The 27940-nt window shown below is 40.8% G+C and overlaps 1 protein-coding gene across 4 annotated transcripts; it reads left to right on the top strand.

Moving 5' to 3' along the window:
* On the top strand, window positions 1-27805 carry dnai4 (dynein axonemal intermediate chain 4). 4 transcript variants are annotated; one of them, XR_009924073.1, is made up of 17 exons: window positions 1-76; window positions 156-315; window positions 397-560; window positions 4914-5005; window positions 5276-5432; window positions 5619-5746; window positions 6182-6346; window positions 7577-7762; window positions 7898-8052; window positions 8791-8877; window positions 8999-9153; window positions 9279-9439; window positions 15959-16077; window positions 16269-16367; window positions 17113-17339; window positions 17496-17575; window positions 26756-26812. XR_009924073.1 is itself a non-coding variant. In XM_062403545.1 (17 exons), the coding sequence occupies exons 1-17, from the start codon at window positions 18-20 to the stop codon at window positions 26879-26881; spliced, it is 2391 nt and encodes a 796-aa protein (XP_062259529.1). In that variant the 5' UTR covers window positions 1-17; the 3' UTR covers window positions 26882-27805. The 4 variants fall into 4 exon arrangements, 3 of the variants coding, with proteins under 3 accessions (XP_062259529.1, XP_062259530.1, XP_062259528.1); XM_062403545.1 differs by having other exon boundaries at window positions 4917-5005; window positions 17422-17575; window positions 26756-27805; XM_062403546.1 differs by having other exon boundaries at window positions 6281-6346; window positions 17422-17575; window positions 26756-27805.
* Window positions 27806-27940: the final 135 nt, after the last annotated feature.

Here is a 27940-nt window from a genome sequence, read left to right as displayed (position 1 = left end):
TATTCAACAGTACAACAATGTCTTCGTCGGTGGAAAACGATGAAAGAAAAAAGAGACGCACTCTGGTGCTGAGGCCGTAAGTTGACATGTTTTCACAACAGGACAGTCATTGCAATCTAACAGTAGTTTAAATCAGTTATTTTAACGGGTTTCAGCTCTTCTCGAGCAGGGAATGTCTTCGCGTCGGGACTCAACCAAGGTACTAGACACACGAGCAGCGTGCTGGGTTCGTCGAGCAGGAGAAGTTTCAGTCTTGGCGGCGGGAGCAAAGTTCTGGAGAAAAGCCCCACACACACTCCGAGAAAAGATGCTCGGGTAAGTTCACGCATGTTTGTAGCAGCAGGCTAATGTTGAGACAGTGATGTCGGAGCTAACTGGGTGGCTAACTGTCTGCAGGTGTTGGATGAAGAGAACAATGATGTCACTCCTCAGCCACTGTACAAGGCTGATCCTGCAGCAGTTCATGTTAAAGGCAGTAGGTTCTTTGTGGAGGAAATCTGTGCTGAATCAGCATCCGACCAGATAACAGCCACAGGCAGCTTCACCAGGCCCTTCTCCAGGTATCACAACAACATGATATGTGAATATTTATTACAGGCAACAATACTGAATCAATCAATGTAGGTCTCATTAATAAAACACATGATGCAGGAGAGGAAAATAGCATGTTATTTTTAAACTAGGGCTGCGAAGCCGCACTTGCGAACCCGGGGCCTGATGCAGCTGCTTGAAAGTGTTGCCAACTCCTCAGTAAGGAAAGTAGCTATTGGCGGTCCTAAACGTCGCTAGCAGTCGCTAAATGACGTCATCGCCCAATTTCCAAGTATAGTAATGGTCGCTGTAGGACATACTAAAATTGAGAAAAATGCAAAAGTGCGAAAGTGAATGCAATACGCTTCTGTCTTCTCCTGTTGATTCTTTTGTTTTTATCTTGCCATTGAAATAGTTCAACACTTCTCAAAATAACTTCATGACTTTTATGCTGTGTCTAGATCCACATACGTAAATAAATGTTGTCCTATATTGTTAAATGTTAGAATTCAATCAAAGAATTCACTGAAGAATCAAAGAATTCACTATTAAGTATTTGTTCATTAGTAATCAATTCCGATTCACAAGGTCTCATTTCGATTTGATGCAACATCTATTTCAGTTAAAGGCAACATATTATGCCCTTTTTACCACAAGTTGATATGGTTCCTTGGGGTTTTAATGAAAAGTCTGTAACATACTTTGGTCAATATACCACAAGAATCATTTAAAACGGCACCCTTTTTACCCTGTCTAAACCAGCCCTCCTCAGATTGACCTGTTTTGAGAACTAGGTTTTTTGTATGTTTTTTTTATGGCTTATGTTCAGTTAAGATACCGTGTTAAAGGAGTATTGAGATGTCCTGAGGGTCAGTGAACAGGTGAGGGCGGAATGTTTTTTGGATGAGAGAACTATTTCTCATAAAGACATTATATACTTTGACACAAATTCCACTCCATAGACATCCAAACAAACTATTTACTGTATAGCTCGTTTCACAACTGAAACTATAGATAAAATTGAGTCTTTAGCCCCGTTAACAAAAATTGCTCCTGAATAAATATTAACCATTTCGCACAGGATATATGTTACCAGCTCAACTGGTATTAGGTTAGTATTTAATCTTTTCCTCCATCTTGTGTGTTTGTGTTTATGAATTGCTCCCCAGGTTGGATCAAACAGTCTTGTTGGATGTTCCCCACCCTTGCTCTAATTGAATCTTTAAAATCTAAACACTAATATTGTACAATTGCAAAATTACAATTGACAATTACTAACTGATAATCTTTAATAACTAGTCAAACAGGAACACTAAAAGTGATATTGAACAAAAGATATGATAAAACCTAAATTTAAACTGCGTATTAAATATTTGAATTGAATACAAATTATTATATATAATTAATCACAAAAAGGGTAACAGTCCTGTACACCATCTAGAATGTCTTAATTATCTATATAATTAAAGAAACAGAAGTACTAAAGGCCTATGTATGGTACTCCGAGTCCGTTACGGACGGATCGGACAGAGTCTTTTTCATTTATGGTTCGCCGAACTGTGGAAGAGGACTTGCTTGGCACAAGCTTAGAGAATGGTAGTTGACTCTGAACACGTGTAGAAAGGACATCTTTAGCTGAAATAAAGTGACACCCAGTGGGTCAAAATGCTTATGTTATTGTTTCTAAACGCAGCGTTTCACCAGTCTTGTTTTCCACACTGCGTTGCTAATTCAGTGTCATGATAGCCATGGAATTAAAGTCGTGACAGTGAGTTTTTGCGCTGTTAGCACCGCACTTAGCATGATGGCTAGCACGCTAGCGCCTTTATGACAGGACGTTATAACCGTTTGTGACCGTACACACATACCTTTAGTGATCTAACCAGTCACAGTAAGCCGGACAACTCTGCTGGCTTAACACACTTGTCACATAAATCGTAGAGTCATAGTTGTGTTTGGGTTTATTGTGCTATAGGGAATGAAACAGGAAGATTGAGGTCCGGAAATGTGAGATTCCGGAAATGATGTAGTTCGGAAATGCTGTCGTTAGCAGACCAATCACAGCCAAGGGCTATCCTTAGGCTCTCGGCCATGCCGAATTGTAGTTAGGAAAAATCTGAGCTGCACGAAGAGCTCTCTGAGCAGCTTGGAAATGGCGTTCCATGGCGGACAAGGCGTTGCCATGTGTCCGTGCCCGTCAAAACGGAGAAGCATACATAGGTCTGATTACTAGAAATCACACTTGTAACTGCAGTAAGGATTTGTCATCAGATAGAAACAGACATGGATGGCACCACCCACAGGGGTGAAATCATGCTATCTAGATCATATTCTCAGAAAGATTTGCAACATCTGCTTGAGACAAGAAATGATCCGGGGGGGAAATTTAAGGTACCAGATGAACTGTGTGTTGCGACAAAAAAATGCTTTTTATAAGCATGCAATTAGGGTGAATAGAGTACGGATTCATCCTTCATACATTTCCAATCAGTGAATTTTTTTTACATATTTTGGCAAAGAGACCTAAATTCTGCCCCGTTCTTTTTTTCTTCTTTAGCGGGTGACATGTGGCATGGAGTCTGAGACTTGAATGTTTCATACTGTTTTTCTTATAAGCTAACTAAACCCACACATTAGTGTGTATCCAAGCATAAACGTTTTATCAAAGGTTTATCACTTTTGCATTCATCCCCATACCATCTCTTTTCATATGCGATGTCAGGACCCATATAATGTGATGTACAGCTGTGGCCAAAAGTTTTGAGAATGGCACAAGTATTTGTTTTCACAAAGTGTCTCGCTTGAGTGTTTTTAGATCTTTTTATCAGATGTTTCTATGGTATACTGAAGTACAATTACAAGCATTTATAAGCGTCAAAGGATTTTATTGACAATTAAATTAAGTTTAGCAAAAGAGTCAATATTTGCCACATCCTGACTGATGGCAGCCCATACTTCCAAATAAGTGTTTGGACTTTGTCAGAATTTGTGTGTTTGTGTTTGTCCACCCGCCTCTTGAGGATTGACCACAAATTCTGAATGGTATTTTGTCTAGGGAGTTTCCTAGCCATAGACCCAAAATGTCAATGTTTTGTTACACAACACTATTTAACTTCAGCTCACAGCTAGAACTCTGAAATATGTAGACATGTTACGACTGGCTTTTCGGATTATTAAACATAAACTTTACATCAGATAATCAAAGCTAACTGAGTTAGCATCTAGTTCTCGGAGCAGTCTTGAGTCAGTAGCCAGTGTAGGTGGGAGTGTATACACTCCTTGAGTTGGAGGTCAGAGGTGAGACCCGACTCCTCTCTTTGATCAAAATATTGTTACGTCTCAGCCTGGCTCCAAAGTGCAAAGATGCCGCTGAACAACTTCAATACTCTTGGCTTCAAAACGGGAGCTCACAAACCAATGGGTGGTGTCATGCTAGGTTGCCACAATGTCAAGGTGTGTCTTCTTCAAGGCAAGGTCAAAGGCATTGCCTTTAATACATCAATACATTAATATACCCCTTTACATCGCTTCATATAGACTTAGATGGCTATATGGATATATCAAATACATAGTGACAGTCTTTGATATGTCATTAAGAAAAACAGGGAATGAAGAAAAGAGGAAGAAGACAGTAGATGGACATATCGGATCAGAGACCTTATATTTGACGTTTATTCACGTAAGAATTGGGACAGCTTTATCATGAAGCTATCTGGTGGAAACTGAAACTCCTCAGGAAACTGTCATTAGTTTAAAATTGTTTTTAAATATGATGAATGATGTGTTCTCTCAAGTTCAGGTTGATATTGGGCAGCCCCTTTTTGCTGATAACGGAGCCTTGTGGAAAGGGGAAGGAATATTGAGCATATATTGGGAGAAAATACATTTGGTTGAAAATGGTTATATTCCTGTGGTTTTAAGTTCTCAGTTTAAAAAACTGTATCATTAGTGTTCACTAGTAAGAGAGGGTTGATACAGCAATTTCGTGTTTCACGGCGACATGTTGAAAGTTGAAGCCAAACCACTAACATGGTGTTAGACAAAAACTCACAGTTCTAATAAGACTTCATCATGTCTTGAGGGCCTTCTTATTAAGTTTAACATAGTTGCGTCAAAGGCCGTGGAGAAGTACATCAAAGTTTAAGATCTGCAAAAAACAAGACATTTCCTGTTGCCAGCATGGGGAGCTGTGATTATAAGTTATGATTTCTGTGTAGACGTCAGGCTGGGACTCGTGTCATACATTGGAGTTTGGAGTCAATTGGACCACGTATGTCCAATATATACCACCCTTTGTTTTGATGGTGAACAACAAAATCTTGACGCCACACCACGGTCACACCTTGTTGTTTTTGTGTTTTTCTTACATCACTATTGGGAAGTAGCAGGATATCCAGCCAGTCTACAATAGACTCCATGAATGAGGACATTGAGGAAACATTTTCCAAACGAGACATGCCTATCAACTTCCCAGGTTCAACACAATAATCACTTTTGTCTACAACAATTATACACACACAAACATGCATGCTTAAAATTTCCTTCCTTTTGTTCTAGTGCTTGTTGGTCTTAATTGCTATAACAATTTTTTAGATTAAACTTTACGATTGTTACATGACACTACGTTTATTTAAACTAAATGCAGTATATTACAGTTACATGTCATAATGAGTGTTACAGCTATGGAAGATAGCTTTAACATGCTGTACTTTTTCTCTTTTTTGTGTGTTTTACCCCTTGCCAGATGTGAAAGGGAAGAAAGACTCTGTGAAAGAATTGGTGACAGAAGAAATGTTAAAAGAAGTCATAGACGTCTACCTCTCTGAGACGGACAGCATTTCACTGCTGGACATATCCTGCTATGTTGTGTCAGTGGATACTGATGATGCAGAAGTTATCCTGTAAGCAAAGTAGTCCTTCTTATGAATTTCCTGACCACTTAAAATATTTTTTGACTGAAGAAGAGAGTTTATACAAAGGGACACATACTAATGCAGTACTGCAGAGACTTAGGTATTAAAAAGTCCTGATAAGTGATGATTCTACGGTTTAAAAAAGTTGGTCTCATATTCACCTTGTTATTACAGAGAGAGAAACAAACAGTATTCTGAAGTTTGCAGGAATAGAATGGGCAATGATCGATCAATGCAGACACTGAACGAAGCAATGAAGAACAAACATGTCCAGATCGATGGCATGGTAATGGTGGACACAGGTAAGGATTATTATTTTTTCTCACAGTTTACAATCTTAATGTTATTGAGTGTTTATATGATGTGTCTTGTCCAACATATTACTGCTCTGGTTCAATCAGAGCTCAGTGCATGTCTAAAAGTAGCTATGGTCAGAGAGTAGCTGGTGAACAGAGTCCAACACCCTTTTTCCAGTGTCTAAGATACAGTCATTGCTTTGTACTAAATCCAAATATCTTTAATGCTCTATAACAGACAAGTATTAAATCTGTAAATATTCACATTTGAGAAGATGAAAATGATAAATTATACACTTATTCTTAAGCAATTACCCAATTATGAATCGAGATATTGAGAAATTGTTGCAGCTTAAGTTTGTGCCTACTAACTTACACTTACAAATAGAGTATGTTCATTTTTTCATCTGTACTGTATATAATCAACACTTGTTTACACAGCCACAACTGTCAGCAACTGGGACATGTATGACACTCTGTGCAGCCCTGAGCAGGATGACACTGTGCACAGTTCTGAACCAGAAAAACTTACCTGTCCAGATGCTGTGGTGAAAATCAGCAGAGGTGCAGAGAGGGGCATGTCATTGGGCAGCACAGCCAGCAAAGGTAACAATCAAAGACACTCTGCTTCTGTCTGGGGTTTTGCATTTATAATTCAAGCCTGTATATTGATGTAACTGTGGATTATTTACTGGTTTACATGTACATAAAAATGTACACTATATCATTACAAAGCATAAATTAAATCAAATTGTATTTGTGAAAGGCTTATTGACAAAATAGATAATCTTAAGGCACCTAACATAGTAAGGTTGAGACCTTACAGTATTATAGAGAAACTCAACAGGTCCGTTAATGAGGAAACTGTGGAGAGAAAAAAACTGGAAGAAACCTCCAAAACCTCTAGGGGTTGTCAACCCGCTACTCTGAAGACCTCTGCAGTGGCTCTCAGTCTGTTCATATTTTTCGTGAACGATGAACTGAACTGATAGCGATAGCAGTCACTACAGCGAGAGTAAACATCACTCACAAATGTTTGTGTGTGTGTGTGTGCTCCCAGACAGCACTGATTTACGTGGGGGGGGCCTGTGTGTGTACACAGGCCCCCCCCACGTAAATCAGCCGGTCAGTGACTTTGTTGAAGAACAGTGGAAACAGTGAAAACACAGATTCTCTGGTCACAGCTTCTCATGATCATGATGGTCAGAGCAGAAGCCTGCAATTGGTTTGTACCGAGCTGGAGTTTCTGTGTCCTCATTCACACTGCTGTCACTTATGACTAATAAACACTCATCACTAGTTATCAGGACCTGATCAGTACACAAAGAGTTTATGAGGCTGTATTTAAACATCCTGAAAAATGACTCGTCAACATGTTTTGCTCGGTACCAAACAAGACAAACTTACAATACATGATTGTAAGTGTGTCATCTAAATCATCCATATAAAAAAATTTAACTTTAACTAGTTAATTTTTGTAACAATGAAATTTGTTACAAAAATGAACTATGAACTTGAACTAGTTACATTTTAAGTTTGGACTGGCACAACACTGAGTGTATATATATATATATATATATATATATATATATATATATATATATATATAAATAAAACATTATAAGCTGTGTCATCAAATATGTTTTGCAGCTCCAGACAAATTTTATTTGGTCGAAGAAGGGGCAAAATATCTCTTTTGATAGTAAAGGTTACCGACCCCTGCTATAGACTCACTGTAGGCGTCTGCCTCTACCAGTTGGAATAATCATCCTGTAATGATTCAGGTTAGGATTTGCAACAACTGTTATGTATACATTTTCTTAAATTTCTCTTCAGCCAGGGCTGCTAGCTCACTGAAGGATGTGGAAGTGTTTGGAAACACCTTGAATTCTGAGTCAGACCTGCAGCTTATCATGCATTCAGAGAATTTCCAATACTACTTAATGGTAATGGAGAGAGGCATCCTTGGAAATATCTTTCAACCTAACCTGGCTGTATACAGACAGCTGCCTGTACTGGAAGGTAACACACATTTACATACATTCTTCCACTGTAGAATCACTGATGCACAAGCGTGTGTATACAGGTGGCAATGGAAGTAAATTAACCTGCTTAGTGGTCAGACCCAGTTGTGACTGTGATCACTGATTGTTTCAGACCCAGACAGTCCGGTGAAGCCTTGGACCATGGAACAGAGGAAGGAGGATTCAGAAAGTTCTGGGTCTCCTGCTCTGCAGCGTCTGTGGACTTTCAGCTGTGAGCTCACCAGAGGACGTAATGTTAGCAGCATGGCCTGGAACAAGAAGAACCTGGTAAAGGCTATGTGTGTGTAGGAGGATGATTTGCCTGTTCCTGTGTCTGAGGATGATTGACCAAGCTTTGCTTGGAAAATTGGTTTTTATTCAAGGGAAAACCGCTTTCACTGACCACAGCAGACCTATTTAATCAGTGAACTAACCCTAATAACTGGGTTGAGATCATGTAGTATAGGTAAAGAGGGGTGATGCGTCTCCACACTCTTACCACTATCGAGAGGTCCTGTCAATACACATGCTCAAGCATTCACAAGTTAGTCTCATATACATGTTTCATTCATTAATATGGAGGAAGCAGGATTTATGACCTAAACTGCAGCAATAAGGCGGTGACAGATATGCTTCGGCTTGACTTTTTGGGAGCAGTTATGTCATGCCTCTTAATAGAAATATGATAGCAGGGTAATCCAGCTGTGCAGATAATTTGATATAAATACATCCAACATACAGTGGAGGTAAATTTAATTTTGAATTGCGTTGCACGATGGATGTAAAAAGGCAGATTTTACAAGACTAATGACATTTTGCAGACATAGTGTACTTGTCATAATTCCCCGACAATTTTTTCTCAGTAGTTTTCATTGGATCGCATTAAGGTCTGTGCATTAGCCAAAGTAACTACGTGAATTTTTCATCATCTGCAGGAACAGCATTTTGTTCAGATGCTATTAGAAGGAAGTGAGACAGTAAATCGCATCTGTCCTTGGATGTTAAATAATTTAACTATTCTGGTAGGACCTCCTAGCCGTGGGTTATGGTGAATTGGTTTCCAGTGACCTGAAACCTGGCCTGGTGTGCTGCTGGTCCCTCAAAAACCCCACAGTAAGTGTTTCTTTTTACCTTTATTTACTTTCCATGACGTTCAGGCGTCACGCTACCTCAGTCAGCCGCATACAATGTAAACTAAATTGATGTGGGAGTTGTGATATGTGCTCATCCACAGTGGCCGGAGCGTGTTGTCCACTGTGACAGCGCTGTGACCTCTCTGGACTTCTCAGCTAACAACCCCAGTCAGCTGGCTGTGGGGATGCATGATGGCAGCATCGCTATCTACAATGTACAGAGTCAAGACAAAAAGTGGCATGTGATGAGCAGCAGGTGAGGACTGTATGTGTGTGTGTGTGCGGATGTTTCCGTTTGCAGCTTTGAGATAACGCACAGATAATAAAGCTCTTTTTGATGCTAGGTACAATGGTCCTCTTTGTGTCTTTGTCTCTGTGCAGAGAGTGTCCCAAGAAGCACTTGGGTCCAGTGCGGCAGCTCAGATGGACTCAACAAAAGTTGAGTTTAACAGGAGAGGAGAAGTTGGAGCTGCTCTTCTCTGTGGCTGCTGATGGTAGGATCAGCATCTGGTTTGTCCTCAACAGTGGCCTTGACTGCATAGGTACGTGTATTGAGCAGCAGGCGGTGATTTGAGCACTGTCAGTTCAGCTCAGAGTACATGTTGATAGACAATTAGACAATGAGTTTACATGAATTCAGATTAAACCTAGGGCTGCTCGATTATGGAAAAAATCATAACGATTATTTTGGACGGTATCGAAATCACGATAATTCAAACGATTACTTTTGAATTCTAAAATATTATGCATTTATTCAGTACACTTTGCAACTGAGAATCGCGCCAGTTTCAGGAGTTTGAGTTTCAATTTCCCCCCGATTTTCCTCTCATTATTAAATATCCCCATCTGCCCCCCACTACAAGTACACAAGCAGACAGACAGAGAGAGAAAGAGAGGGGTGGGGGATGGCTATGAGGACCATCATAATTTACCCCGGAGAAATGCGGGTCCGGTGTGAACAGCCAGGCAGCTGCGCGCTTGAGAATGGAATAACCCGCCATTATATGGTTAACTGAGCTAAGTATCATCAATTAACTCTTAGTTTCAGATGGTTGAAAAGATTTGTTGTTTTGCCAAGTGGCGAAGATATCACCTTGTGGCAAATCTTGCACATTGTTTGGTGCTGCTTCTCGGATTCTTCGACCCGAAGTGTTCCCATACAAGATAACTTTTTTACCCTTTTTGCTGATCAAACTGGGCTGCCCTCCCTCTGCCATTTTCCACTCGCGCTGTTTTTTAAATACCTGTCACCACACACACACAACTCGACTCCTTCACTTTACAGCTGCATGAGAGTGAGTGCCAGTCAGCAGGGCCACGTTGAATGCTTCGGGGGAAGGACTGAATTGCGAATGCATGTTTCTTTAGGGAAAAAATGGAAAATAAATCGTTTAGTCTTTATTATGAGTTTGGAGATCATTTGAACCAAAAATCGAAATCACGATTAAAATTCGATTAATTGCACAGCCCCAATTTAACCCATTCACTAACCTTATGGAGTTCATTTAGAGCTCACTCCTTCACGTGGAAACTCTAGCTTTCCATAAATACTTAGAAATTGATACACTTGCTCTATTTATGGTTAACACTGTTAACCATGTACAGATTGTTTATGCGTGGGAGGAAAACAGTAATTTGTAAATATGAGCTATACAAATATATATTTTTTTTGTTTAATATTTTTATTAGGAGGTAAGGCACAGTACAACAGGAATCAATGTTGAATTTACGTTGAGTATCACAATCTCTGTACGACAATAAACAATATATAGAGATATTGCCACCATAAAAGTACTATGCATCGTGATGGGTTAAGAGTAAGATATACAGTCTACCGCCTAGGATGTTTTTCTTAATTTATGGACCACATGAACGTGGTAATGCGATCAATACATTACACAATTCAATGAAAGTAATAATAATAAGATAAATAAATAACTGAAAGTTATATTAAGTAATAATTAAGTATTAAAGCTACAGTATAAATAAAAAAAATTATATAAAATAAATAATAATAAATCCCCAAAAAAAAGGGAGAGGAAAGAGAGAGGGGGGGGGGCGTCAATCAGGGCGCAAGGACTGGAGAGAGTGGAAGAATGTAAGAAAGGGAAGCCACTTATTATAAAATTTGTTAGCGCTACCTTTCACTGAATATCTGATCTTTTCCCGCTTTAGAAAAGACATGGTGTCATTGAGCCAATGACATGGAGAAGAAGGTGGCGTCTTGCCAGTAAGGAAGTAAAAGCTAAAATGTCTTATTGAGTAGAGGTAAACCGGTTATGGTCCTCTGGGAGCTCGAATATGGCAACATGGGGGGAGACTTTTATAATCACTGAAAGTAATTTTGACATGGTGTCAAAATAATTCAAACAAAAGCGAGAGTGTACCGGACAAGAGTAGAACATATGGGTTAAATTTCAGGATGAGGCATGACATTTGTCGCATTTGTCAGTGATACTGGGATAGATTTGCGACAGTCGAGCCTTAGAAAAGTGGACTCTAAACAGTACTTTAAACTGTATAAGTGTGAGACGAGCGCATGATGAACTTGTGAAAATTTTCTTAAGAGCAGTGTCCCATCATTCATCCTCCAAGTCGAGATCCAGTTCATCTTCCCAGGCAGCCCTAACTTTAGTAACTGGAGAGCAATCAAAAGACAGAAGTTCATTATAAACTTTAGAGATGAGTGATTTTTGAAGTGGATCGTGGTTTAAAAGCACCTCCCACTGTAGGGTCGGCGGCGAGGAGGGAAAAAATGGAAACAAAGCTTTAGCGCAGTGTCTAATTTGAAAGTATCGAAAGAGATGAGAAGGTGGGAAATGAAATTCTCCAGAGAGATCTGTAAAGCTGCGAAAAATACCGTCCTTGTAAAGATCTTCGAAACATTTCAGGCCTTTATTATGCCATGCGAGAAAGGTTGAATCTGTGAGCCGAGGTCGAAATAAATGATTGTTCAGTAAAGGAGCTAAAGTAGATGTTGATTTAAATTTGAAATGTTTCCTAAAATTTTAAGTGTGGATTTAACCAATGGATTATTTGTAAAGCCAGAGAGGTTGGATGGAATAGAAGAAGTAAGTAAAGCAGGTAAGGAGGATGAGACACATGATTGTGCCTCCAAGTGACACCATGGCAGATTCACTGACATGAACCAATATGACATTTTTTGAATATGTGTCGCCCAATAATACAGTTGGAAATTCGGAAGTGCCAATCCGCCATTGAATTTACATCTCTGAAGTGTGGATTTGCGGATCCTAGGAGCCTTTCCACACCATAAGAAGTCAGAGATAGTTTGATCAATTGTTTTAAAAAACTGCTTTGGCAGGAAAAGTGGGAGACAATGGAGCAAAAACAGAAATTTGGCCTAATGTTCATTTTAACTGCGTTAATTCTTCCAATTAAAGAGAGAGGTAAGTTCTTCCATCTTTGGAGATCAGATTTAATTATAGACATTAAAGGCGAGAAATTGACAGAAAAAAGAGAGTTTAACGTTTTGGTTACGCTGATCCCGAGATACCTGAAGCCAGAAAGGCTCATTTTAAAAGGAACATCTGACTGTGCGAGCTGTAATGCTAAAGCATTGACAGGAAAGCATTGAGTTTTAGAAGTATTCACTTTATAGCCTGAGAATGATCCAAGTCTTTGGAAAGCAGATAAAATTGTGGGAATGGAAAGGACAGGATTTGAGACATACAACAATAAGTCATCAGCATAAAGTGACAACTTAAATTCTGTGCCCAATCGTGAGATCCCAGTAAAAGTGGAGGAGGACCTCAGAAAAATTGACAGGGGCTCTATAGCAAGCGCGAACAATAGAGAAAATAGGGGACACCCCTGTCTGGTGCCACGGGTTAGAGTAAAACAATTTGACTGAATGCCATTAGTGGAAATGTTGCTTTTGGAGATGCGTAAAGGAGACGTATCCACGAAATGAACCCATTCCCCAGACCAAACTTCTTTAGTACTTTAAATAAATAGTCCCATTCAACCCTATCGAATGCTTTTTCAGCATCGACCGAGATCACTACTTCAGGTATTGTTGTGGCAGTTTTAGAGTAAATAATATTTAGGAGTGTTCGGACATTAAAGAATAACTGCCGCCCCTTAACAAATCCAGTCTGCTCATGTGAGACAATAGTTGGTACAATGTTCTTCAGGCGATAGGCCAAAGCTTTAGCAAGGATCTTACTATCTACATTTATTAATGAAAGATCTGTATGAGCCGCAGCGATTCGGATCTTTATCTTTTTTTAAGAGGGGACTTATGGAGCCTTGCCTTAAAGTGGGAGGGAGAGTGCCATGTTCCAATGATTCCTTATAAACAGCATGTAGTAATGGGGACAATTTATCCTGAAATCTATTGAAAAATTCCACTGGAAATCCATCAGTGCCAGGAGCTTTGTTATTCTGCATACTTCTCACAGCAAGAGTGATCTCTTCTACCGTTAATGGTGAGTCAAGTTTTTTAGCAGCATCTGAGCCTATCACAGGAAAGTTGAGGCTATCTAGGAATGAATTCAATTCAGTGGTGTCAGATGGAGATTCAGACTTATATAAAGAGGAATAGAATGAGTGAAAGACAGAATTAATGGTGACGGGATCCTTATGCAATGAGCCAGATGAATCTTTTATCTGAGGGATCATACGTGAGGCTGCCTGGCGACGTAGTTGATGAGCCAGGAGTCGACTTGCCTTGTCACCATGTTCATAATATGTGGAGCGTGATCGTAAAAGAAGTCGCTCTGCATCACTAGTGGTGATGAGATCAAATTCAGTCTGTAAATCAACACGCTGTTTAAGTAAACTAGGAGAGGGGCAAGTAGCGATTTGTTGGTCTAATTTGGTGATATTGATAGAGTTCTTGCAATTTGGCTTTACGGGACTTATTCAAGTGGGCAGAGTAGGAAATAATTTGTCCCCGCAAGTATGCTTTTAATGATTCCCACAGCAGTGAACATGAAACTGGTTCCATATCATTTTGATTTAGAGAGATATAATCATCTATTTTAGTTATAATAAATTTGGTGAACTTATCATCTGAGAGAAGTAATGTATTGAACCTCCAAGGTGTACCGGGGTTGTGAAGAGAACTGAATATCTAAAGAAAGAGGGGCGTGGTCAGAAATACCCATAGGATGATAATCAACAGACCGTACTTTGGGAATTAGTTTAGCATCAATAAAATAATAATCAATCCGAGAGAAAGATTGATGCATCTGAGAAAAGACGGAATATTCCTTGGTATGAGGGTTAGTACTAAAATCTGAAAGTGACCTCGACGTTAAAGAAGGGGTCAGAGTTCGGTGGTTGGAGCGGTGTAGGTTGGGATCAATTACACAGTTCATCTACCCGCCAATTATAAGGAGGCTGTTGTTCAATGAGGGAAGACGTTCATATAGCTTATTCATAAATTGTGGATCATCGAAATTGGGGGCATATATGTTAACCAATAAAATGGGAATATGGAATAGCGTACCTGTAACAATTAAGTATCTGCCGGTTTTGTCTATCACCTTAGAAGCTGAAAACTGAATTGACTTACCAATTGAAATAGCAACCCCCCTGGCCTTAGAGTTGAAATTAGAGTGAAACACCTCAGAAACCCAGGGACATTTAAGTTTGACCTGATCTTTAGTGCGCATGTGGGTTTCCTGCAGAAACACTAAGTCCGCTTTAAGACGTTTCAAATGAGCAAATATCTTTGATCTCTTAATTGGACTCCCCATGCCTTTAATATTCCAGCTCAAGAATCTCACAGAGGACCCAGTAAGTGAGACATCAGAAGTATTAGTATTGGTGGCCATATGTTAAATCCCTAGAGATAGAAATAGACTGAATGCGGATCCCCAAGGAAGGAAGAAGAAGGAAAAAAATAATAAAATAAAATAAAACAAAACAAAAAACCACACTGAACCCCCCCCCCCCCCCCCCTCCACCCCAACCCCCAATTGCACTTACAACGACCCCATCCCCAAACGATGGAGAACCCAGTGCTAACTCCACAAGGAGTCAGATCCCTAAAATGAATACTTACGGCTTTTTGCATAACTATCAAGCTTCGGGTTGAGCTCCTGCAAGCCTAGCAACATTTGACAGAAAGGTACAAGCAAACAAGACCACTTTAAACTGAAAACCACATACTGTGTGTTTATGAAAATAAGAGGAAACAGATTAACTGAAAAAAGTAATAAATGTCAATATTAACTGTCACTGCTTCCTCAACGGTGTGCATCACTTATCGGTTCTCTTACATGTTGAGCGACCTGATGAATGCGCTGGCATCCTCTGCCAAATTAAACTCACTCTCCGCACCGTTGTGAGTGACCCGGAGCCGCGCCGGGTAGAGCAGACCATAGCGGATCCCTGGTATTTCATGGAGCCGGCGTCGGACATCATTGAAGGCGGCTCGGGCACTAAGATAACTCCGACTTCACTGCCTGTAGCTCGATCTTGATGCTTGACAAGTTCTCGGTCAAGGCAGCTTGAAGCTCAGTCTTGAAAATAGCCGCCATCTCAACACGGAGTGACGAGAGCAGCTCGGCCTTAAAGTCGTGTGAAGGAGTGCTACCGGCGGCTTCGTCCAGGCAGGAGGGAGGGTCACTACGATGCGGGGATGCGGTGTGCGAAGCAGGCCGCGGCGGTTGTACAGGTGGTTTGGCTTTTGGAGGCATTTTGGTCGACGAAAAGACGGCGATGAAGGTTGGGAAAACACACACCGAAGAAAGATGCAAAAGGTGTACCTAAAATAGATTTTTTTAAAGTTGTTGCAGGAGCTCAGAGAAACGCGTCCTACTCCATTAGTCGCAACACCTGAAGTTCCATACAAATATATTTTGATTGATTGAAACATATATGCTCAGAATAAGTACACTACAATACAATCAACAGCTGAATGCATTTGAAATGTATAATTTTACATGTTTGTCTTTTTAAACATGTTATGAGAATGTGTTAAATTAATATTCATACTTAGCTTCCCTGTAAAGAAAAAAAAACATACATCAAATGATAAAAATGTTATTACACGATTATCCAAAACAGCTCTGCATCTTCTTTTGTAGACCTTATGAAGCTCAAGAGGATTCATAATATGAAGACGAAGGCTGGAAGGAACAAAGACAAGATAGAAAGTGTTCTGTCAGCACTGACTCCTGGTCTGTGCTTTGACTTCCATCCAACAGTAAGTTTGTAGCAGAGATCCAGTAGATTATAGTCTTAATGCAGACGAGCTACAGTAGTGTACTGTACTACAAATATTGTTTCTGATTGCTGCCATGTTTATGCAGTTCCAGTTATTAGTTACACAGGATGTGTGTTTCTCCTACTCTGATAGATTAATTAATGCTTTGACTGTTGTCATCATGTCATCAGGACTCCAGTCTCTACTTGGCTGGAACGTGGGACGGTCACATCCACAAGTGCTCGTGTTCCAACAGTCAGCAATTTCTGGAGACTTTCAGGAAACACTTTGTGAGTTCTTCAGGGTTGAAAAGCTCTACTACCAAACAACTTTATAACCAAGATTATATTTTATTTCCTGTGAGTGTGTGCTAATAAAATCCATCAATGCTCAATAACACAACGCTTTGTTGAGTTGGTGGCCCCTTATCTCTTTCCTGATGTTGTGACTTTTTGCTAGGTCTGTGTGCAGTTAATACCACTTTTTCCCTTTTGCATTTTAAAGCCAGTCAGACGCCATATGAGACTTCCAACATGCATATATTTATCATCTGATTACCGTCAGTTGATTTGCTTGCAGGTCCCGTTGCACAGATTAGGTGGATGAATGTTGCATGGACTCTGGTCTTACGTCCAGATCAAATCAAAAGTAGCTTTACGTATATTAAGTAAAATGATGTACAAGTTTAAAGTAGCAAAACAACAAACAGTAATTCAAGATAATCAACAAACTGAGGGCAAACCTGTATCTCTGCGGCGTCTGTCGTTTGTTGGACACCAGGTTCAGTTAACCTCTTGCCGGCCGTCTACTACATCATTGGCTGGTATTAGTCCCGGCCCATCAGCAACAGCTAAAACATGCTCATTAGATATGGCTCCAACACCACTATTTTTGGTTGTTCAATTCACAAATGTTTTTGATGAGGCACTTTATGCGCAACTACAACACAAATATTTCTGCACTTGTTTGTCCTGGCTTCTCTGTTTTGTAAGCACCTCAGAAGCTCTGTAATGTTGATATCTTTTGCCCTATTAGTGTCCTGTGAACTGTGTCGCTTGGTGTCCACTCAGTCCTGACGTTTTTCTGAGCTGCTCCTCTGACTGGACCATCCAGCTGTGGAAGCAGGAACACCTTCAACCCGTGTTAGGTTTCACTTCTGTCCAGAGGGCAGTGTACGACATCAAGTGGTCCCCAAAGTGGGCCACTGTATTTGGGGCTGTTAATGAGGGACAGCTCGAGATCTGGGACCTGAATTCAAGCGTGTGAGTCAGAGCGAAATGACAACCAGTCTCATTAAAGTTAAGCCTTTTTGTTTCTGTGACACATCCCGTTTCTCTCCTTCAGCCTCGACCCAGTTGCTGTGCAACCTGCTGCCACTAGTGTGATGATGAGGTCCCTGCTTTTTGCCTCACACACAGGTAGTGTCCTGGTAGGAGACAGCGAGGGACAAGTGACAGTTTACCAGCTCAAGAACCTCAGTGTGGGAGAGAGAAGCCAGGTGAAACTCTAGCACAAGTAACCACGCACACTGATATTTTCAAGGGTTGCCCAGTACACACATAGCCTGGATGCCGAGGATCATACAACTCACTGTACTTCTCCACCTCAATTATAAATTTAATGTCATCCATGTTGAAGAACTTCTCCGCTGTTTGCTCCGTTAAATGTCGCGTGTCGAGGGTAAATTACGTATTCTCCACGCAAGCCTATACGGAGAATAAGGAGCCCCCCCCCTACTCTCTCTCTTCTTATCTTTATGACTGCTTGTGTGGCTGTAGTGGATGGGCAGAGGGGGACATTTAATAATGTCATTGGTAAAATTAAAACTCCAGGACAACATAAGGGGGATTCAAAGTATGGGATGCATATTTGATAATTTATATCATATAAAATGTCATCAATATAGTTTAAAATAATTTTTCAGTGTGTTTCCTGGCGCGATACGCTCGCGTCAAGCGTAAAACAATAGACTCGACGCCGAAACGATCGCTGGAAGACTTGGCGCAGCGCGGCGCTTCAGCGTCCGGTGTGACCTGCACAAAGGTTTGACATGGGAGTGGATGGGAGCCAGCTGTTATTTACGGCTTGGCGCTGCGCCTAAGAGTCGCTTTTGCGTCGCTTCAGCGTCCGTTGTGAACCCGGCGTTAGTTAATAACTCAAAATCCGTCGCTTAACATACGTCACATACTACTTTGCTCTGATTGGTTGTAGGTCTATCCAATTGAGACAGGGGCAGTTTTTTTTTCTGGTTCGGTTTAAACACGCCCCATAATCACAGTCCAATGGAGCTGTATCAGACTCCCATTCTGACTGGAATTGTGGGTATGACGTCAGGCTAGTACACACAGTGAGTAGAAGTTTGTTTCTCACCAAGATGTATCATAATCATCGGATTGACATCATAACAACTTCAGTTACACTGAATCCGTTTAACAACTGTAGTTTATACCGCAATAGATTGTTACTTGTCCTCTGAATTTTCCAGGATTATTTTGACAATGTGGCAGTAACACACACGGACTTGAGGTAAAATGTTTTCCCAAGCCCTACCTATTGACATGTGTAAATGTTTTTTTTTCCACCTCTTTCTGATAAACTAAGACACCATACCCCACAGTCATTCTGGCTACATTTATCAGTAAACATAAACTAGATTTCTCATCCTGAACACAAACACAGAAATCAATCAAACCAAGAAAGAACATTAATTCATTACTAAAATAACATCCAACTAAATGTAACCAGGACTCTTAACAGTCCCACCCATGCTGTCCAATCAGAGTGACTGGCTCACCTATCACTACAATATAATTTGATCATCAAACCCCCATGCTTCACAGTAGGTATGCTGTTCTTTGGATTCAACGGCATTCTTTCTCCTCCAAACACGACGAGTTGAGTTTTTACTAGTGATGTGTCCTCCCGTGTCGAGGTTTCGAAGCGTGTGTCGAGTAATCGAGGATGATTTTTATGAAGCGCGTATCGAGGCTTGTGTTGATGACGTATGTGATGACGTTTGAAGCCTTGCGAGCCGGCCGAGCACGTCACTGATTCAGGAAAGGGTTCGCGGGTTTGGTGTGCGATTCAAAATAAAAGGGGCCGCGAAACGCAATGGATTCCCCCCCACACTACTTGTCTTGGGACTTTATTGTGTGTTTGCTTGAAATATATGCTGAGTATTGGAGGGAGAAAAGGAATTTATTTCCTAACTTGTACAAACTTGTGGTATCTTTTCTTTGTACCCCAGCATCATCTGTGCGCTGTGAAATGATCGTTTTTAAAGCAGGCAAAATTTCTAAAAAATTAAACCGCCTGAAACCCAGCACTGTTGAGAAGCTGTTAACTGTTATCCATTTTGTACGTGTATTGGCATCACGTGTACGTGTATTGGCATCACAAACATCATTAATTTGTTTATTCAATTCAAAGCTTCACACACCAAAGCCATGGTTTCATTATAATTACATAACATTTAATGTCCACTTGATGGCGCAGTAGAGCAAATGAAGCGCCATGGAGCTTCGGCCCATGAGCGAACCAATTGGATGGAAAGCTTCAAAGCTTCATCTCGCCATCACTAGTTTTTACCAAAAAGTTATATTTTGGTTTCATCTGACCATATTCTCCCAATCCTCTTCTTGATCATCACGTCTAGCACTGCAGGATTTGAGTCCCTGGCGGCTTAGTGTGTTACTGATGGTAGCCTTTGTTACTTTGGTCCCAGCTCTCTGCAGGTCATTCACTAGGTCCCCCTGTTTGGTTCTGGGATTTTTGTTCACCGTTCTTGTGATCATTTTGACCCCACAGGGTGAGATCTTGCGTGGAGCCCCAGATCGAGGGAGATTATCAGTGGTCTTGTATGTCTTCCATTTTCTAATAATTGCTCCCACAGTTGATTTCTTACCTACTGCAGATTCAGTCTTTCCAGCCTGGTGCAGGTCTTTAATTTTGTACCTGGTGTCCTTTTACAGCTCTTTGGTCTTGGCCATAGTGGAGTTTGGAGTGTGACTGTTTTAGGTTGTGGACAGGTGTCTTTTATGCTGATAACGAGTTCAAACAGGTGCCATTGATACAGGTAACGAGTAGAGGACAGAGGAGCCTCTTAAAGAAGAAGTTACAGGTCTGTGAGAGCCAGAAATCTTGCTTGTTTTTAGGTGATCAAATACTTATTTTACCGAGGAATTTAACAATTAATTCATTACAAATCCTACAATATGATTTCCTCTGTCTCTCATAGTTGAAGTGAACCTATGATGATAATTACAGGCATCTCTCATCTTTTTAAGTGGGAGAACTTGCACAATTAGTGGCTGACTAAATACTTTTTTGCCCCACTGTATATGAAAACCAACAGTTTTGGTTGTGCTCCTTCCACACTTCCTTTTAATTGCAAAATATATTGAACAATTTACAGCAAAAACTTTGCCATTAGACGCACAGAGCACACAGAGCAACCTTGAGATCACTTACAAAACATAAAGAAAAAACATTTACGTTCCAAATAATATCCAAGAGTGGAGGTTAAAATCCACTGATGTAAGGTAATCGGTTCGATTGCTCTCAATAAATAAATACTGCATGATGGATGAACGCGAATGGAAGGATTAGGAAGAAACAAGGGTTCATTGATGTCTGATCAGCTGATTAAGATTTTAGTGATCTGTGATATGTGATCTTTGTGCTAAACTGAGTCCGGTATCACACAGATCGACCGACAGAACCAAACCATCCCAGTACAAACACAAGCATATAATAATAATTCTGTTAAATTCTATAGATTGTGGACATCACTGCTGTCATAGAATGTAATAATCCTGCAGTTTGGATGATTAAAACACGAATATGAGAAACAACAAGCTCCTCCATATTTTGACTGTGTTTTTTTTATTGCCTCCAACTTTGAATCAGATCTTTTCTTATTTCAGGCTCCGTTCTCTCTATCATCCTCACTCTCACTCACAGTATTAACAGCAGCAGCGGCAGTGTATCCATCTACTTTATTTATTAATGACATCACTGCTGCCCCATAATATCTCTCTTCACCTCCACCTCACTAACAAACTTCTCGATGTCAGTGTCAGAAAGTTCTGCTTACTCTTCTCATCGCTTGATGCCGTAACTGTCATGACTCACCATGTGTAACCCATAGGTCAGCAGCATAATTTAATATTCATGAGATGCTTTACATTGACCATTCACGGATGAATGTGGCCATGTAGAGGACGGAGTATGAGGCAGATCCAAGTATAACAATTTCCAGGTGGACTGGGATTTATAAAGTGAAAATTAGATGCAGTTGTGTGTGCACATGGTTTTATAAATCAGAACTTTTTTCTGCGTACGCCATTTCTGGCTTTTTTGGACACATACACTTTAAGTATGAATCCAACGCACTGTTTTAGATTAGATTAGATTAGAAAACTTTATTTATCCCAACATGGGCAATTTCGTTCACAGTTTCCAGTCTCACATAATAAATTACTTAATAAATACAATAAATAGCAATAGGAGGTAGACAAAAACATATATCAAAGGCAGTCCAACACACACATTTAACTCAATTCATTTCAGCCCGTCAGTAACAACCACCCTGCCCCCGGAAACACCCAGCAACACTGGTGTGCTCTCCACCTACTCCTTACTTTTGTCGTCATTTAGTAACCTGATGGTTGCAGGGATAAAAGAGTGGGAGTACCTCATTGTTCTTGTCCTGATTGAACAGTAGCGCCGCCCTGAAGGCATTAGTTTAAAATCTTTACTGAGGACATGGTCAGGCTGACTGATAATGCATTTGGCTTTCTGGACTGCTTGTTTGTTCCACAATGAACTTATGCTCTTGAGCTGGATGCCAGTGATCTTAGAGCAGATCTTCACAATTTTATTTAAACTATTCATGTCTTTAACTGACAGACTGTTAGTCCAGCATATAAAGGAAAAAGTTAAAAGACTCTCAATGAAAGATTGGTAAAAAATTCTCAAAATAACTTTAGAGACACTGAAAGAGTTCAGCATTCTCAATAGGTGAACTCTTTGTTGTCCCTTTTTAACAATTACCTCTGTATTTGTATGGAATTTCAGCTGGTTATCAAATACTGTGCCTAGATATTTGTAGGTGTCCACTAGTTAGACTTCCTCCCCATGGATGATACTTGGTTTGAGCGCTCCCTTCACTTTCCCAAAATCTATGACTAGCTCCTTTGTTTTTTCTATATTTAGATCTAAGAAGTTGTTATCACACCAATTAACCAACGATGTCAAAGCAAGGCCATGGCTGCAATGTGGACCTTGGAAAAGGGATAGCAACGCAGTGTCGTCCGAGAATTTAGCTAGATAACTTCCCTGTTGAGAGGACCTACAGCTATCTGTGTACAAAATGAACAACAGGGGTGATAGTACGCACCCTTGAGGTGAACCAGTATTCAAAGGTAATGGCCTGGGACAAGTGTCCATTCACAGAGACCCTCTGAGTTCTGTCTGTAAAGAAGTTTAAAAGGAGCAACAGTATCTGATGGGGTAAGTCAAACTCAGCAGCTAGTCTCTCAATTAAAATATGTGGCTGCATCTTATTGAAAGCAGAAGAAAAGTCTGCAAATAACAATCTAGCATGAGATCCAGGCTTTTCTAAATGTTTATACATTGTGTCTAAAAGGAAGAGTTTTGCATCATCTATACCTTTCCCAGTTTGATAAGCAAACTGCAATGGGTCAAGTTTACCACTGACCAGGGACATGATTTCATCCTTAAAAATTTTCTCAAAAATCTTCATTACTAAGGATGTAAGTGCTACTGGTCTGAAGTCTTTTAGCTCTTGGGGATTTTTTGATTTCGCTGGTGGTATTATAGTGGACCTCTTCCATATCTGAGGTATCTGGCCTTTCTTAGCACACATATTAAAGAGTGGAGTGAATACCACACTGAGCTGGTCAGCACAGTAACGCAGTGTGCGTCCGTAAACAGCATCAGGGCTTGCAGCTTTCATAATATTAACTCTCTTACACAGAGTTGTTACTACTTCCTGAGCTATCACAATGTCATTGTGAGGGACAAGAGAGTCCCTCCACATAGAAATGTTCTCAGAGAAATCAGATGATTCGAAACGTGAGTAAAACATATTAAAAGCATTTGACAAATCAGGGACATCAATACCTTTAACAGTTATTGGCTGCCTGGATTCACTAGAACACTGATTTATGGATGCCATTGACTTAATTCCCCTCCATGCAGCTCTAAGATCCCCCCCACTATACCGTTCTTCAACCTTCTCTCTATATTTCATTTTGGCCTTCCTAATCTCTTTTTTCACTTCCTTGGAGACAGCTTTTTTCTCCCAAGGGTCCCCAGTGTAAAATGTCCTCTTTTTCTTATTTATCACTCATTTAAGTTCTTTGGTAACCCATGGTTTATTATTTGGGTAATGGACAGAGATCCTGGTTGGGATGACTGAGTCGACACAGAATGTAATATATGATGAAACAGTATCTGCTAGTTTGTCAGTATTATCTGTGCTATCCTGAAAAACAGTCCCAGTCATTGCACTCAAAACATGCTTGGAGAGAGGAGATACTGTCCTCCGACCACATTTTCATCGTTCTCTACTTATGTTCTAAGCGCATGAAGGACGGTTTATACACTGGCATGAGGTAAACACTGTTGTGATAAGAGGCCCCTAGGGCAGGCATGGGTATGGAACGCTATTGACCCATAGCAAAGGTCAATAGCGGTGTTTTCTGTGTTGTGCTGCAAGTTACATATTGGTGTTTTCTGTGTTGTGCTGCAAGTTACATATTGTTCATATGTTCTCAAAGTTCTACCCAAGTCACATTTATTAAAATCCCCCAGGATGAATTTGGGTGCGTCGGGGCAAATTTCGTCCAGTTTGTGTGTTGTGTCAGCGATCAGCTGGGCAGCGTGAATGTAGACAACCGTGTAGAATAGTTGTTGAAACTCCCGAGGGAGATAGAACGGGCGGAGTGAGATCGAAAGCAGTTCTAAGTCAGCGGTACATATCCTCTCCCTGATTTTAACGGTGTTGCAGTACCTCTTGTTGACGTAGAAACACACTCCTCCTCCACTGTTATGAATGAAAACTGCGTTTTCCATTACATACACTACATCTCGAGCTGTCCCTCATTAACAGCCCCAAATACACTACCTACCTGGAATTTTTTTTGTTGAAGGTGCATAAAAATGAACATAAATCACAATAAGTACTACACATAAGAACCCAAGTACCTCGAAGAGATTGTGACCCAGGTGGGAAGGATCAGCCACAATCTTACCTGAACGCCTCAGGTTCCTAGAGGCAAACAGGTCCTGTAGAGATGGCAGATTGCAACCAATCACCTTCTCAGCAGAACGGATGATACGTTGCAGTCTCCTTTATCATTTTCAAAGGCAGCAGCGTGCAAAATGGTGATGGAGGAGGTGAGGATGGACTCGATGATTCAGGTGTAGAAGTGCACCATCATGTCTTTGGCAGGTTGAACTTCTTCAGCTGCTGCAGGAAGTGCATCCTCTGTTGAGCTCCTTTGGTGAAGGGAGCTGATGTTAAGCTCCCATTTGAGGTCCTGGGAGATGATGGTGCCCAGGAAGCGGAAGGACTCCGCAGTGATGACTGGGGAGTCTCTCAGGGTGATGGGGTTGGGTGGGGCTGGGTTCCTTCTGAAATCTATAACCATCTCCACTGTTGTTAGAGCATTGAGCTCCAGGTTGTTCTGATCACACCAGATGGTCAATCTCCCACCTGTAGGTGGACTCATCATCACCAGAGATGAGCCCAATGCGCGAATTTAAGGAGTTTGACGGACTTGTGACTGAAGGTGCAGCTGTTTGTATACAGGAAGAAGAGTAAAGGGGAAAGAACACAGCCTTGAGGGGAACCGTTGCTTATGGTCCTGGAATCAGAGACATGCTTCCCCTGCCTCACGTGTTGCCTCATGTCAGACAGGCAGTCTGTTATCCACCTGCAGGTGGAGTCAGGCCCACTCAGCCTCAGCTGAAGGCAGAGCTGAAGGCAGGGCTGAAGTCCACAAACAGGATCCTGGTGTAGGTTCCTGAGGAGTCCAGGTGCTGGAGGACGAAGTGAAGGGCCAGGATGGAGAGAGCCGTCACTGTGGTAGAGGAGGAGGAAGGGGGCTCTGGGGTGGGTAGTTGTGGAAAGGCGCAGGCCTTTGCTACGGTGAAGGAGGTGCAGTTGATGGGCTGGAGGGTGGTGTCACGGGGCATTTTGTCAGGACTGTCGCATTGTTTTTCGAAGCGACAGTAAAACTCGAGGCAGATATATGCTACTCCGTCAATAGCCTTTGTCTGTTAGTTGCCATTGTTCACTGTATGTGAGGAAAGCCGGGAGGAGGTAAATAAACAATCGACGACTTCTTCTACATACAAAGACGTCATGAGGTAGGCTTCTCTAAGCTCATCTTCCGTTGCGCCACCAACTGTTCTGGGGGTGAATTGTTTTCAGCACAAACAGCTTTAGTAGAATCATAAATGAAAAAAAGTCTGCTGTGCCCGTCCGTCCGGCCGTCCGTAACGGAGTCGGAGTAGCATAATTCAGCCTTAATTCAAGTTGTTAGACAGGCATGAGTCGTAAACGACCTAAACGTTTCCAGAACAGTCATTGGCTGCTAACTGGTGTTGGAGTTTCTCAGAGTACATATGTTTAGCTTCTCTCACCTCCTTGCTAAACCTGTATTTCGACTCTTTAAACCTGTCTCTGATTCCACTCCTGAACACCTCTTCCTTCTCCAACCTTAACTTTTTGAGTTTGGCTGTGAACCAGGGTTTGTCATTTTTGTAACTCACCCTGGTGCGTGATGGAAGGCAGTTGTCCTCACAGAAGCCGATATAAGAAGTCACATGTATGCAGGAGACACTGTGGCTTGTAAGCCTCTTCTAACCATCCTCGCCGTGCACTTCACCCCAGCTGCAGTTTGCCATTCTTTTTGGAGGTTACTTGATGTCATCCTACGGTTGTTGAGTGACATTCAAATGAGTTGGCAGTCATCCCAGTCAGTGGAGAATTGTTTTCGTCCTCTGCCGGTCTGTAACTTTTTTGTCCCTAATGTCTGCTCATTGACCTTGTTCTTATGAACTGCCACCTTAAAAATTTAAAGAATGGAAGCAAACCAATGCTCACTGTTATCATCTGCAAGTAAAACCAGAATTGAACCCTTCTTTTCCTCACTCAAAACATTTCTTTTAAACTCTTTTGGCACGGTTAATGGTCACTTTTTGTTATTCAAAATACTTTTGAGGTAGTACTAGCCATGTTTCTGCCTTCCAGCTGGTCCTATTGCAAGATGACAGTGATGACCACAGCACTGTTTTTTATACTTTTTTTCATTGAATAAGATTTGGTTCAGGTGATCACCAAATCAGTACGTCATTAAGTAGAATCAGGTCTGCCTTTATTGGAATTAAACATACACTGGAATGAAATGTCTGCCCAACACGTAGAGACCTTAATTATTTCCAGAGCTATATAAATACTGTCCATTTAATCGTGACACATCTGCATTTCAAACTATGTAATCCTTGAATATTATTGACATTATACCACTATTTTTTGTGTTAATGTGCAGTAGTAAGCTTTGAGACATTAAATGCAGTTTAGAAGTCAGCCAGAGACAAAGATATCTGATGACAACCGAAGGTGTCTCTGCATCTTTTCTTTCAGGTGGATATTCTAGAAGACCTCATCCGCTCTGCAGCTTCCAGATTGGAAGAAACCAAATGGCTGTCTCACTGGAATACATGTTTAAATACCACACAGATGAACACATGGACATCTATGGGGTCTTGAGCCCCTGCCCTTTTTCTGGGATGCTTTTTTATTTTATTAAATTTATTTAAATAAATTCTCGTATTTGTACACAGCTTCCATATCAACAAATATATTGATTGAATAAGAAATCCAAATATGAGGTCGTGAGTTTAGAACTCCCCTCCCTCCCTCACGTTTCCTGCGCAGTGGTGAGCACTAGAGCTGTGGACATTTCTTGATTCTTCATCGCGACGTGGACTACTCTGCATCCATGCAGAGAGAGCACATAATGGATTCAAGTTGTTTTTAGTGATGTCCCGCCGCTGAATAATTATAACACTGCTGCTTCAGCACCAGGACAGATGCTCATTAAAGATCTGGTGTGTCAGAGTCTCTGTTCCTACTCACTCCTGCGCTCACTTTACACTTTAACAATGAACACCAGCACTGACGTTTACTTTCTGTTGTTTGAATCGCTCTAGAGTTTATAACACCCATGTTTATCCTGCTAGACAACAAATGACGTAAGGGTTAGACTTAACGCCTTATTTTAACGTCATTGTTGCAGAGTAAGCAACACCCTGTTTATCCAGGAACATAAATATGAATTCAGCAGGTTTTTATAAAGATCAGTTCTAAGAGAAATGATTAGAAGACATCTGAGGGGCAGTTACTTGTTGACCAGTGGAGTAATGTGCCTCAGTACAATGGCTTTGCTAAGGGGGGCCAGGCTGGGCCACCTTGATGAAGTAAAGGCTCAAACAAGAGTTTGTCATTTTAATGTGCAGCACACAAGTCTAAACTGAATGAATTACACATCACTTTACAGATCACTGACCAACGTCATTCACTTATTGTTGTAGTCAGATTTTTTAAAACCTTATTCTTTAAATTACAACAGACTTGTAGTAACAGTCCATAATTCTTTTTAAAGCACTTTCTAAATAAAAGAGATTTCGTATTTGACTGATTTTATTTAACTAATTAACTGATGAAAAGCAGCTATGTGAAGTGAAATGCAGGACGTGATGCATTGAAATACATCAAGATGCATCGTTATTACCTTTCTTGTTTATCTTGTGAGAGTGAATACCAAAG

The sequence above is a fragment of the Platichthys flesus genome, chromosome 14 (assembly GCF_949316205.1).
Source record: "Platichthys flesus chromosome 14, fPlaFle2.1, whole genome shotgun sequence".
Classification (NCBI taxonomy): domain Eukaryota; kingdom Metazoa; phylum Chordata; class Actinopteri; order Pleuronectiformes; family Pleuronectidae; genus Platichthys; species Platichthys flesus.
The sequence above is the reverse complement of the archived record's forward strand: the minus strand, read 5'-3'. Positions and strand labels throughout refer to the sequence as shown.

Excerpts from the sequence above, each read along its gene's own strand:
- dnai4 (XM_062403544.1), top strand. The coding sequence starts at position 18 with ATGTCTTCGTCGGTGGAAAACGATGAAAGAAAAAAGAGACGCACTCTG. Across the intron at positions 6,347-7,576 it reads GGGCAGCACAGCCAGCAAAG|CCAGGGCTGCTAGCTCACTG; the intron begins GTAACAATCAAA and ends ATTTCTCTTCAG. Across the intron at positions 17,340-17,421 it reads TGGGACCTGAATTCAAGCGT|CCTCGACCCAGTTGCTGTGC; the intron begins GTGAGTCAGAGC and ends TCTCTCCTTCAG.